The 14,046-nt window shown below is 35.1% G+C and overlaps 1 protein-coding gene across 1 annotated transcript; it reads right to left on the bottom strand.

The window, feature by feature from the left end:
* Positions 1-329: 329 nt before the first annotated feature.
* On the bottom strand, positions 330-7,396 carry LCTL (lactase like). Its single transcript, XM_062583999.1, is given in 15 exon segments — positions 330-433; positions 2,802-2,840; positions 2,843-2,921; positions 3,285-3,358; positions 3,361-3,554; positions 3,954-4,087; positions 4,089-4,129; positions 4,224-4,293; positions 4,964-5,059; positions 5,613-5,706; positions 5,708-5,739; positions 6,027-6,136; positions 6,360-6,412; positions 6,414-6,525; positions 7,387-7,396. Coding segments are annotated over 15 exon segments (1,242 nt in total).
* Positions 7,397-14,046: the final 6,650 nt, after the last annotated feature.

Below are 14,046 nucleotides of genomic sequence, written 5' to 3'. Positions count from 1 at the left end.
CTAACTGTTATTCTGGGGAACAAAATGTATAATAGTTTCCAAAATAATAAGAAGCATAAAGTCTGCTACAGAAAATTAATAGAACATAATACAGAAACCAAATGTACTTTGAGTGTTGATTAAAATCCTCATAATTATGTTTTGGGAATTGAATAGAAAAAAACTATAGTAGTAGTATGTGGACATAGGTAAATTAATATCTTTTTTTCACTGTTACAGTGCTACAAAAATAGGCATCTGAGGTAAACTTTAAACAATGTAATAAAACTAACATTTTATTTATACTAAATGAAGATACTGTGTATAAGAATATAATCTTAGCTATGGTTTCAAAGGACAAACATTAGTAGGACAGCACTGATAAGTATGCAGAATGTGAAAACTGTGGGAACGACAATCTCTATCACCATTTCCATGTGAGTCATCAAGGGATCTAAAATTTGAGAAATGAACAATGTAAGAAATTTAATCTTCAGAAATATATTGTTAACTGATTAAGGCTTTTTGAACATTGAAAGGAAAAAATATTTTGTTAAATATTGATATTAGCATAAACAACAATCAAAACTAAAACATTTTCACAAGTCTGTGAAATTGGAGCAAGTTTGTGACAGGTTTTGCTCACTTTTCTTTGAGGTAAATTTTTGTGCTTATTAGAAATGAGGCTCAGTGCATTAGCAGTATTCTGCTGCTCCTTTAATTTTCAAGGGAAAGGTAGAAAAGAAAATTGTCAAAGGAAAACCCTTGGGAAACAATCTAACCCTTTGTGAACTGCACTGAAGCTCTTTGAAAAATAAAATGGGTTTTATCTTTGTAGAATTTTGCTCTGCATATAAGCCTCAAAGAGTTTAGTAAGCATAATTCATACAGAACATCATGTCACTCATAACTGAAGCTAGGCAGGACAAATTTAGGATGACTGTTTAGAGCTTTTCTACCATGAGGTATTTCTTTCATCCTTCCTGTGAGATTTTATACTATTTACTTCATCTTTCTTAAAAGTTTCAGAAATCGAGTATTCTAGACTCTTCTGATAGTTCAGGATTTAGGAAAGGTCCTGAATGACATTGGAAGGGTCTTTATAATGAGGTTGATCAGCCTGGCACTGTGGAAATCCAGGCAAGGTCTACTATATTTTTATATACTTAAGCAGCTGCTGAAGTTGTGCTGTTGTCAGTTTTTTTAGTAATATATTTAGAAAATATAATTTCGTTTTATGTGGAGGTCAAACATTTGAGAGCTTTTCTGTCTGAATAGTTGCCTTAAATTGTCTGGTTTTGGTTTTATTTTCATAAGAGCATTTAACCTTTTTATTATTTTAAGGAAAATACTCTCATCCCTACCCTTATTTTTAAATAGTAATTTTTACAGTTTGTGAACTCAATTAAAATTCAAATTTGATCCATTTAGTTGCAGTGATTTTAGATGGTGAGTATAAGCTAGGACATTTTTCTTTAGAGCCTGTTGTATTTGAAAGCTGTTGTGCTTTCCAGGGGGAAATTTCTTTTAGGATCCACTAGTAGTAGTATTCACAAATATGTTTAACATCTAGTAGTTACATAATATGCTTTTATAAAACAAATAAAAAAGAATAACCATAATTACCTGAAGCAAGGAGTTGGTTTGTGATAGAGCAAGTGTCTATTGCCTTCTGATATCAGTTTTCCACCTGAGAAGATCCACATGCCTATCAGTAGTTGTATTAAATTGTGAAATACTCTGTCTTACCACAGCAGCCTCTTCTCTGTGCCTGAACTCTTGTCAATTCACTTGAAACTATTTTATTCTATCAATATATGATTTTCTGAAACTATTTGTATCTTGGTGATTTGCAATATATATCTTAGTTATTTGATAAAATAAAAGTAATGAAAAAATGTGTAACGTTTTCCATATATGTTGCAATTAAGTAGCATATATGAGTAATTTTCTAATGTGACAGAGTACTGATAAGTTATGGTTCCAATTTTTTGATCACATCAGTAAATCCAATTAATATTTGTACAAAGAGTAGTCGAGGTTATTTCAACTGTCCATCCCTGGAGACATATATAAAACACACCCCAAGTTAGAGAAATGAAGTTCCTGAAATTTGATGTGATTTTTGCCCATACATTAAAAATAGAAAGATTTAGTGATTGCCATCACCTCTCCGATTTGGGAATCCATTTTCACTAATGATCTTTTTATAATATTCAACAGATGCCTTTGGGTGTCATGGTTTGTTCTTGTTTTTAAAATCAATGCGGTAAAATCCAAATCTTTCAGAGAAACCTTTGTTTCATTCAAATTTATCCAGCAGAGACCAGGCCATATAACCTTTGATATTAACACCATCATTTATACCTGTAAATAGAATACAAATTATTCTGTTAAACTTGTTGCTTATATTTGTCTTCCTTGAAATAGGGCGATATTTGTATTTTATTTTCTACAAGAAATAGAGGAGGAGGGGGAAAGGAGGAGGAGTAAAGAAGTAGAGTCATATAGATCCTTTGAAAATGTTATCTTTAGCGCCATAGAAACAATAATTAGATGCAATTTCTCCTTTCTAAAAGTGGAAATTGATAATTATTACAATATTAAGTCTCCTGTAGTTACTGTATTTAATAGCATGAGTAAGTTTGGCAAGGCTGTGTTATTCTGCTGATAAAACTTGGTATTGTCATTTGTTATCTAATCTGATATGTGAATATTTCTCTATAATATAAATTATAAAAGAGTTTTAAAAAGTGGGGAGTGAAAAAGTGAAGGTAATAGCACTATATATTTTATGTACTAAATGATATTTTTAAAGTTACCTTTCAGTATTTCATTAATATATCCTTTTAGATATTCTATTCATCATGCAGTTGAGTACACTATACCTTTTCAGAAACTCCATTCTCTGTCACATAAATGAGAGGATTCCCATCCTGTGTCTGCAAACAAAGATGTGTTTAGACTAGAATATTCCATGTTATAAACAGAAATGATTTTATGTTGATAGAATATGAGATTCCTAGTAAAATAGATTAAAACCAGTTCCTTAGGTCTACCTACTGTACCTTTAAAAAAAATATGCAACTGAATTTAACAGTCAATTAGGATTTTTATTTTAAAATTATGGAAGTATATAGCTTTTCCAGTTGAAATTAAGATCCTTGGCAAAAAGGGGACTTACAGTATAAGGAGAAGCGTATATTGGCAAAGCTGTTAAAAATCTGTCCTACTAATGAAGGTATGTTTCCTTTATGTAACCAGACTTTTGGTTCACTTCTTTGAAAGATTTACTCCATAATCACCTTAATGAAGTTGAATAATATTCTGAATTCCCAAGGCACACAGTATAACCATTCAGATCCTGGTGCTGGCCATTTGGGTCTTCCAGTTCTGCCAAATCAGAGTCCATGTTGTAGCTGGACGTGTTTAGAGAGGGAAGGCTCTTCTGTATAATGTAACAAGTAGTAAAATGACCTACGCCCAGGAAATCCAATGTGCCTTTAATATAACTTTTCTCTTGCACTGAGAAAGTTGGTAATCTTGAGGTACTTTGGCCCTTCTAGGCACTCTTTCTATGTATCGTAAGCACAGAAAATGAAATTTTGTGATGCTCAAAAATACATTTTCTTTGTATTACAAACAATGAACGCATTTTTTTTTCTAAACTTAAAGTACAGGACAATCTAGCTTGATTGCTTTCTCCTTAATATGAAAGAAGCGTTCAGCCTTTAGTTTGGAGAAGTATTAGTCGTGTACGTGGAGAAGTGAGTTAAAGAAGAATTTCCCCAAAGAGTATTCTAAATGTCAACAGAATGCTTGGAAACATAACATGACAAGAAAGCAAGTGCTCCAGTCCCTGGGCAATTTGTTGTGTTAGCCTTGTCTCTACTTTGCCTTTGGTTGATCAGGGGCTATTCCATTGTAATGTGATGTAGTTATAATTTATTCATGGTATCGTCAGTTGCTGTGGCTTGCCTACGTAATTCTCCATAACTTCTAGATAGTCTCCTTTGAAAATTGGATTTGCAAACCCTCCCAAATGAAACTGTATATATCTTTCAGCAGCTTTTGTATCTGTTTGGATATGTGGATCATTGATCCACAGCAGGTTTACCTCAGCTGCTAGTTAAGGAAATTCCAGCCATACCTTAAAATATGCATAAACTGCAGAATGATCATTTTATAATCTTTAAGTACTTAACATAAATAGAAGCATCCTTAACAGAATGAATACTTACTACCTTGCTGTTCACTACACCATGTGGGATTATAAGAGTGCCACACTGATGTGTGAGTATGTAAGTAAAAAAGCTTATGCATATTTTAATCTTTTATGCTTTAGTCAGTATAGGATGTTGGTGAGGACGGAGGGGAGTTATTGCATTTCTGAAAATACCACATTGATTTTATATAAGACATCAAAAAAGCATTTATGCAAGATTCCTTTCCTAAATTCCATGAGGTCCCAATTAAGGTAATATGAAGCATTCAGTATAGTGTTCTCTCCAGCCTCTTTAGTCTTTACCTACTTTATACCCATACTATGTATCTTTACGTACTTTATTCTTTTTAGGCAAGTGGAAGTTTATTTCTATGAGACATTGCCTCATGGAAGTCACTTGCAAAATCTGAGTTCCTTTCACTAGGTCAGGGTATTACTCCTTTTTAGAGTCACCTGGACATTTTTTATCTAACCAGTTTTATGGTATGTTTCAAGACTTTAAGAAAAAAATCGAAATTGTTACAATGAAGTTTCATATATCAAGCACCTATGCATATATACCTGCTAAGCCTGAATATGCAGCGGTTTATAGTCAGGCTACTTGAACAGCAGGGCGTAATTTTGGTGTGCTCTTTGGAAACCAACATGATTACAAAACTTTGTATTCCTGTTTAAAAAGAATCAAAAATGTCTTCTCCCTTTCAATCTCAAAACCACTCTATTTACAAAGTAGAATAGAAACCACATTTATAGTTTTACTTTAATTATATGATGCATGGCTTTGTATGCTCCACATCCACCCAGCTTCAGTCCTGCTGCATGTTCTCCTGTTTCATAACCCTTTTCAGCAACTGCCTATGAATACATAGAAGTGATTCTTTGAACAGTAGAACTAATTAATTCACTATTGTCCTATGGATCTGGATCCCATGCCCTTCTGCATGGTCTGTCTTTCTCTCGGTCTCTCAATCCTTTCCATTCTCCTTTCTCAGTGTCCTCTCCTTAGCTCCCATCTACTACTCCATTACTTGGCTGATAGTATGTTGTGGCTTGTTTGAAACAACATGTTGCTGTCTAGTGTTAGCGGACTGACTGCCTGCTTGCTGCTCCATGTTTAAACACAGCAAGACAAGTTATAAACTACCTTTCTGATTTCTATGCATCTCTCCTTTCTGGCTGATGATTTTTTTTTCCCCAAAACTTCACAGCAATTTAATATCTTTTGAAACTCTGCCTATGTGTAGTATTTGACTAGAACTAGCCACTGAGATTTTGGGCACAAAGGTTAATCGCAGATTAATTATTTCTCTTAGAATTTTTAACCTACTTTTCCTTTCATGTCACTTCCAAGGAGTTTTGTAACAGCTGTACAAGTAGAATGATTAGAAGGAAAGCATTGATAACTTACCCAAGGATTACTAAAAGTAATCTGATGTTTCACATGATCACTAAACTTCTCAAAACATAGATTTGCATAATCATTAAAATAATAAATTATGCTTATTTTGGCAGCCACCATACTTTTCTTCAAGAACCTTCATAAACAAGAATTGAAAGAATTAATAATGTCCTTTAAAGTTCAGTGTTCTGTTCCTTATTAACAAAGATTTTTACTTATATTTCAGGAAGTGTGCAGTGGTTCAGAAGGGTGTACAAAAATGCTTATAAAATGCAAATAAATAGAGAATAATTATAAATACCCTTAAAAGCATGCAGGCATCTTTAAACTTTTTTAATGTATACATAGTTCTTAAATTTATGAATAAATTTACTATCAGAAACATTTAGATTAGACACCTCACTAATTTGAGTATTTTCTAACCTGTGGAAGATTCCAGTGGTAGAGGCTCACAGTAGGGATAGTACTGTTTTCCAAAAGACTGTTAATTGTATCATCGTAGAACTGTATTCCCTTTTCATTCACTTGTTCTGCTGATGAAGCGCACACAGATGCACATGCACACACACAAGAAATTACCTGAGCAGTTTTTCAGCTAACTGGAAAAATAGAAATCTAAAAAAAATCTAAGCCAAGCAATTTCATATTATAGTAATGGATACAATATAAGGGCCCAGACAGAGAAACAGAAACCTAGTTAACAGTAATGTTAAACATCTGTAGTATCCTTAGAAGTAAAATTACTTGCCTTCTTACACTGCAAAGATAAAATTGTTAGGCCAGTGGGCATAATCTGAGGCCATGAAATATAGAGTATAGTGATTAATTTTCAGCTCCTTCAGTAACTGAATGTCATCCAACAAGAAGATCCAAATAACATATATCAAATCCACACAGAATAGCTCTTCAGTTATTCCTTTATCTTAAATAGTACTGAACAGAGAAAAACCGAGGAAAAATTGCACAGAAGAGGATTGCATCAGTTACTTTCTGCATTTGCTTTTAGATGATGGCTCTCTTTGCTTTGTGTACTTCCTTTTTCAGTGTGTTTTTTTTTTTTCTTGATTCTACAGAGAAGTCTTATATTATGTTGTTTTAGTGACCGTGGAAATTGAAGATGGAATAATGAGTTAAGATATTTTGCAGCACAGCTAAGTTTATGTCAGTGTTTGTAATTTGCATATCTAAAAAATAATGACGGAAGAGCAACTGAACTTAAGGTACATCCAGGGGTGCCATATATTTGCATTTGACTTCTGTTTCTGCACTTCTGCTATTGCAGACCTGTTTTACTACTCATACCAAGGTTGGTGTGACTGCAGTTTTTTTCATAGACCTGTCTGCACAAATAAGGCTTTGAATGGGCCAGTAAGGGATTTGAGTATACCTGATCTTGGTTGTAGCCAACTGTAAGCCTGTGAATCTTGACCCCAAACATTTCAGCTCTTCAGCCCTTTTGCAAGAGTAGTTCAGGAAAGATATCAAATGTATGTGAAATGTGTCATATAAGGAATTTATACATGTCAGCTATATATAAACATTGGATATCTTACAAGTCTTCTATACAAACTGTGACAATTTTGGAACACACAAAAATCCTTGAACATTATTCTAAAAATCCTTGAACATTATTCTAAGCACCTTAAAGCTTGATGCAGAATCATCAGAACTGCCTGGAGAGCTGCACATTCCATATGTTGCAGGGAGTGGGGGTTGTGTTTAGGTTAAATCTAACTGTGTCATGTTGATAAATTGAATAGTTTATCAGGACCACTTACAGTACCAGGAACCATGATCAATTTGTATTTCAAACTAAGACAGTAGATACCAATAGAAATTGTTTTTGGCGTAGGCTATGCTATGTCCTGAAAGAACAGCAATTACTGTGACCTGCATTTTCAGAAATTCTCTTCTGACAGGGCTGGATCTAGTTTCTGGCAATTCAGTCTTTACTAAAATACCCTAGCAGGTGCATTAGGGATTTCCCATTCCTGCTTTTGTAGTTCATTTGAATTTCCCTGTAGCAAGAAATAGTATACCCAATAATAGGTAGTATTTCCAGTTTTAACTTTAATTCTCTTATTCTTTACTGTAGGAGTTTCCTCTGGATATCCCAGCTTAACTTCAGATATTTTTCCACTAAGGCAATATATTTGACTGCAGACACTTTTGACAAATACTAGACTCATAAGTAAAAATTATGGGGAATTAAACCTAATTAAACTTAGTCCCCGGTCTTGACTAGACTTGCTAAGGAAGACATTTTTCTCTGGAAAACTAATTTGTGTTAAATCAAATGTTTACAGAGAGGCACTGAAACACTAACGTGCTGAACTATTCAGTCAAATCTCTTCACAAAGATTGTATTGTAAAAACAACTCCAGATACCACAATATTAAAAAAAAAAAAAAAAAAAAAAGTCACTTAATACTCAGGTACAAAGTCATGATCACACAGGCTTTCTCATTTACTATCTCATACTGGAAACAGTTATAAAATGAAACTGAATATTAATGTATGTTGTTCTTCTAAGCAACTATACGCTCAGATTTTCAAGAATAAGTGAAAATAGAAAGTTATGTCACATAAGCCAATGCCAACTGAATTTTGATTGATGAAAGCTAATAAAGGAAGAGATTCATTTTCTATAATGACCACGTAGCTAATTCATACAAACAAATTTTAGTAAGTGTCTCAAAATACAAGCCCACAGTAGTGAGTAAATTTCAAAATATTGTGATTTGTGCCTTAATCCACTCTGAAAAACAAGTCCTGAACTCATCCTATCAATCCCTACCACACAACAGACCTTTGAGCCTTAGAGCTGCAATCTCTCCCTGGATTTTTAAGATATTCTTTCAAACTTCTTGCTTGAGAGAGGTCAAGTGAATTTTTTCCTCCATTTTTTTCTGTTTTAGCACTTTAGGCATAATTGGTTTCTTTTCTCTTAATTCTTCCTGAGACCTCTTTTATGAAAACCTTAGTCTTCATATATGTGGAAAACCTCAATGGAATCTAACTTCTAACTATATTAGTTAAAATACCAATTATGTAGTGTTGGTGTATCACAATTCTGCCAAAAAATGAAAAACATTCATATAGATTTTCAAAGCATCTGATTAGTTTTAGTTATTTTTTTCTGAAGTATACCTAGAAAACCTTTCAAGATATTCAGACAAAAAGGATGTTCTTCATTTTATTCAAAGCTGAAATGCATTTTTTATTGTTACAGTTAAGCATTTTGACTTTCCACAAAAATGGAAATACTGGAGTATTTTGGAATATTTCTTTTCCCATAAAAATTCTGCAAAACTGAGACAGATTTGGGAAATATTTTGGTGGCTTTGATTCTCTGAGATTATCAGGAAAGAAACTATTTGAAAATACCAGTCCTTGGCTTCCTAAATTGAAGTGTCTGAGGAATATCGAGGAATATTGATGAATCGGTAGAGCAAACGAAGCATGCCACCTTTGTTGTTGTTTTAAAATGGGAAATCAATATCGTAAAATGGCTCTAGAATGTTTCTAGAGGGATAGTTCCTCCTAGTTCTTTTAGGTTGAAAAAAACTCTGTGTGTGTGTGTGTGTGTGTGTGGCAGGGGGAGGTGTGCAACTATGTTTGGAAGAAAAAACAAGGTTTCGTAAAGCACTACTAAGTAGTCAATTAGATATACTAACATAAGAAAAGAGGGTATTTTTTTTCTTTTGTAGTTCTTCATTAGTTACAGGTAATTTATCAAAGAGGAGAAGAGTTCTCAGATATGATCTGTTATATCATAAATCCTATTCAATCACGGACATATCCGGAAGTCTGTATATGAAACATTAATCTGTTAGCGTTTTACTCTGAGTTTACTGTTCTAAATGCCTACAAGAAGTGCAGGCGTATGTGAATCCTTATGCTCCCATGTCTTGCAACAGTAGACAGTATTGAGTACACATTCTGCAAGGGCCTGTTTTTTTGCCTCAGCCTTTTCCCTGGAAGGAGATGTCTGTTGGGTCAATGCCTTTCTCTGGAAGGAGAACCTTTTGGTACCTTTCTTGGGAAAATACGTAAGTGGGTCTAGAGCATTGTAAAAACCATGAACAGCTGTAGATGAAAAGTACTGGTTGGAAAAGTGCCATAATGGAGCCTGGATTATCCTTCATCCACTGGAAATCCTCAGCTGTATTTGGACATAGTATGAGCACAAGCATGTACCATATTCTTAAAATGTAAGTCATCATCGCTAGTAGTTTCTTCACTGCAAAGTCTTCTCTCCAAGTTCCCACCTGATAAAACAGAATTGTCAATTATTGCCCCTTGCTACCTAAGTGGAGGTGGGGAAATTTGTTGCGTAGGCTGATGCAAGGGACAAATCTAGTTTTGCTGCTGAAAAGGTGTGACTTGTATTGAAGGCTAAAAGTAGTGCTTGGGATAAGTGGAAGATGCAGTTATGCCTCTGATGATGATGATGATGAGAATGAGAAAAGAATGAAGGTCAAAATCATCACTATTAGAAGCATTCCATGCATATTTCTGTACTGCCATGTAGCTTGACTATATTATAAAAGTCTCTTTTTTTGACAGCTGTTTTGATCTGCATTTCAGATTCCTCCACCAGTGTCAATAATCAAAACGTTGCAAATGGTGATTGTGAGGGGGAGCAAAAAATAAGTGATAATGCTGCTGGCCTCTTACCAGCTAAATATAACATGTAATGGAAACAAATCTCATGGAAGCTGGAAAGGAAAATTAACACTCGTAATTGTTGCAGTTTTAATAACTGCAGTGTTTATTGTGATGAGGTCCCTTTTAACCAGTTCCAACATTGATTAAAAATACTAGAATGTATACATTATGATTTTAAGTCCTAAATCAGGTTAAACTATAGTGTTGCCCAGTTATAACTGTTTCAATTAAAATTGCAGTACAGCTTTGGAGAATAGTGCTATTTTCACAAAATTCCTACATTACTCAAAGGGTCTGTTCTACGTTCCAGAGCCTCTGTTGGTGAATTTGAAGACTTGGGGAAAGAAGCCTGAGGAAAAGTAGAACAAACATCTCATTAAAAATAATTATATGTTGCATTATAAAGCATTGTATTAAAGGTAAATATATCTGGAGCTTTGAAAAGAAAACTCATATTACAGGATTAGACGTGTATGCTGAGCCAATCAATGGGACTGTCTGGTGAGACAGAGTATTGATTAACCTTATGGCTCCTAAGAGCAGATAAATGAAGGTCTGAGAATACCATGACCCCAGGGCAAGTCGTGCAGGGCTTCAGCCCCAGAGTCAGGGTGGAAAAGCCACCTTCATCGTCAGATGATCCATGGTGAGCCCACTGTGCAATCTTTCACCTTTCGTCTTTGTTAAGAGATTTCAGTATTAGGAGTGACTGGCTATGCAGGATTACCCAGCTAAGCAAGAGTTCACTTCTATTTTTACCCTGATTTTGTAGTACCTTTCTCCCGCATGAAAAATCTAGAGCCTGAGCCCAGCCCCTGGGCAGTAGGTCAAACTTCTAGTGATATGTTATACCAGATCTAAACAATCTTGTTAATGTCTGTGTTGTTTACAGATAGATTCCCGATAAAAATTTTTAAAAAAACAAGTTTGACTAAAACCAAATGGCAAAGAAACCACTTTTCAGAATATGTAATAAAGGTATGACCTCAGAGACCTCCTGCTCCTCTATGTTCATTAGAAAACCACAGCTGGTTTGGGAAAGTGTGTCCACTTTACATCAAAGGCCTTAAGTTGAAAATCAAAAGAATTTTCACTTTTGCATTCCTGATGTGAAAATGAAAATTGCAAGCAAAAATATTAGAGATTGTATATTTGTATATAAAAGGTGGTAAATGCATGTGATTTAAATTTAGACATGGATAGTAAAAACTAGCTGTTCTGCCATGTCGATAAATTGGTTGCATTACCCTTTGTATCCTTGTTAGCAATGACTGACAGTCATTGCACAAAAAGAAGCATGAAGAACATAAAAAATGGACTGTTAGGTAGATCGCTGGTTGCTGTAGCTGAAGCATTAATCCTATGGGACTAGGCGCATGTGTTTTGGTATGGTGCTGGTGTTTCTGCTCTGGAGCTAGATTTTGTAAATACTTCAGGTGTTTATTATGGCTTTATATGTTTGTAAGTAGTTCATTCTTATTTGGGTAACTCACTTAGAACTAGGAACAAATGCTGAATTAAAATCAGTACTTCTTTTCTTCTTTGGCGTTCTAAGTACATTGAAAATAATTTCCGTACTTCAAGAATTTCTCAGGTGCACTACATATATAATGCATGTTGTACAGGAATTAAACAAACTTAAGATTTTATAGCACCCTGTACTGAAGAAAACAGCCTTCTTTCATGCTCAGTTCATGGAGGAATGATTCATCAATTAATTTTCTTTTCAAATGAATACCTGCTTTTTAGAACTCCTCTTTGCTCTGTTTTTCTGACACATGCCTTTAGAAATACAGTAGAGGAAACAGCTATTTAAAAGGTGAAAAAGGTTCATTCAGTTTAGACTATAAGGCTGTTACTGTAATCCTAAAACACCCTATCAACCCTCTTATTCTCCTGCCATATCTACAATTATAGTTTGAGTTGCATTATTTTGTCCATATCTGTGGTTTACCTAGTGTTCTCAGTGCATGTGTCCTGACTGGGAGATCCCTCAGAACTGCCAGAAATGTACCTGTGCACTCAGCATAAATTTACTTTCACTGAATAATTGCTCAGAATTAATCCAACTGTCACAAAAACTCAGGAGAAACATGTAGTTGAAAAGAGCATTTGGTTGATGTAGAGCCATGACAAAACAATCCTCTTGTATTTGCAGTCAATGGTGCAGGAAGAAATTTAGCTTAACTGTACAAATCTTTCAGCAATGAGATTTTTTCCTTTGTAAACAAAGTTAACTTTGTGAGCCACCTGTATGTTCATGCGTAATCCTGCCTGCTCTTGAGCAGGGCACCTGAAGGCATCTGTCTCTTGGTACAAGTGTCTGTATCCTAGACCAAATTTAGCAGATCACTGGGAAATGTTTGGAGGCCAGAAGTTTGGTTGTTACATGGGATAATTTTGAATCAGAAATGCAGAAGCCAGTCTTAAAAAATAATATGCTTTTTCTTGTTACTAGAAGAATTTCTTATGGTGAGGTCTGGCCTTTCATAAAACACAGCGCACACTCAGTCATGGAGGTCAGCTGTTTAGCTTGAGCTGTAAGTGTTCATTCTTTTAGCTCTGTGAATTACCATTCAATCCTCATCATAAATAGCCTCTAGATTGCTGTGCATCACTGAGGAAATCTCTTAGGCCTTGTGTTCATCACCAGTGGAAGGATAACCAATCCTCCTGTCTCGGAAAAGCTTTGACTGCTAGAAAGCAAGCCCCATATAAGAACAAGCAGTATTTTTTATGCCTCTAAATGCCTTTCCATCATATTCAATGATGTCCTTGTAAAAACATGCCATCTGCTGTGATGAATCTTCTGAAGAGGACTGGAACCCGATCGATGTATGTTTTAGTTTCTGTTCTCCAGGACCAAGTTCTGGCTGCCCAATGTAGGTACATAGCAAAAAGGAGGACCTGGTGCACAAATGATGAGTTCTGAAGTTATTGCTACCAAGCTCTCAAAATGTATGTAGTGAATCACCAGCTAGGGAAGAACATTTTATTCTTCAGTGTAGTGTTGATAATTACTAGGCAGTACAGAAAAGAGTACTTGACCTGTCAAAGCAAATCAGTGACTTCAAAGCGAGAGGTAATTTAATGGAAGGAGGAGATCAGACAATTCCAGGGGAGGAACTGGGCAATCAACACTACGAATTCTATCATCTAATCAAACCCAAAACATAATACAATGTATGTTCCCAGACAGGTTTCAACCATGACTTTGAGCATTTAAGGTCAGTAGACAAACTGCATAATTTCTGATGCTCTCACATGCTTTAACATGTTTGCGTAGATTGCTGCATGCACGTTATTTTGCTGTTCATAGCAGGTTTTACTTTTGTTCTTAGGTAGTACACAGATAATGATAATCACTACATGATTCACTGTGATAATCACTGTAGCGACTGACCTGTCGCTGCAAATGTAACATCTCTTTAGACACGTAATCTGACCATAAATAACAGTAATTAATCAAAACTATGCAGACAGCACAGAACTGGAAGCCGTGAACTGGTAGCTTTCTAGGATGCATAAACAGTGTCCTTCCTAATGAAGCTTTATATACCTGTCTGAGAGCTGATCCTTGCCCTGTTTTTCCAGACTTCTGCAGTGTGGATCGTAAACACAGAATAGGGCTGTCTGCTGTTGGTGGGTTCGTACTGCAGCTGCAGAGGATGCATGGTGAGGTTTCATGGTAATTCTGTTAGCTTCTCAGGCAGTTATATACCAAATTCTCTCAAAACTAATATTTGAAAGTTGAAATTCAGCTGATGAAAAT

Source organism: Rhea pennata, chromosome 10 (genome assembly GCF_028389875.1).
Source record: "Rhea pennata isolate bPtePen1 chromosome 10, bPtePen1.pri, whole genome shotgun sequence".
NCBI classification, from domain to species: Eukaryota; Metazoa; Chordata; class Aves; order Rheiformes; family Rheidae; genus Rhea; species Rhea pennata.
This window is presented reverse-complemented; position numbering and strand designations above follow the sequence as displayed.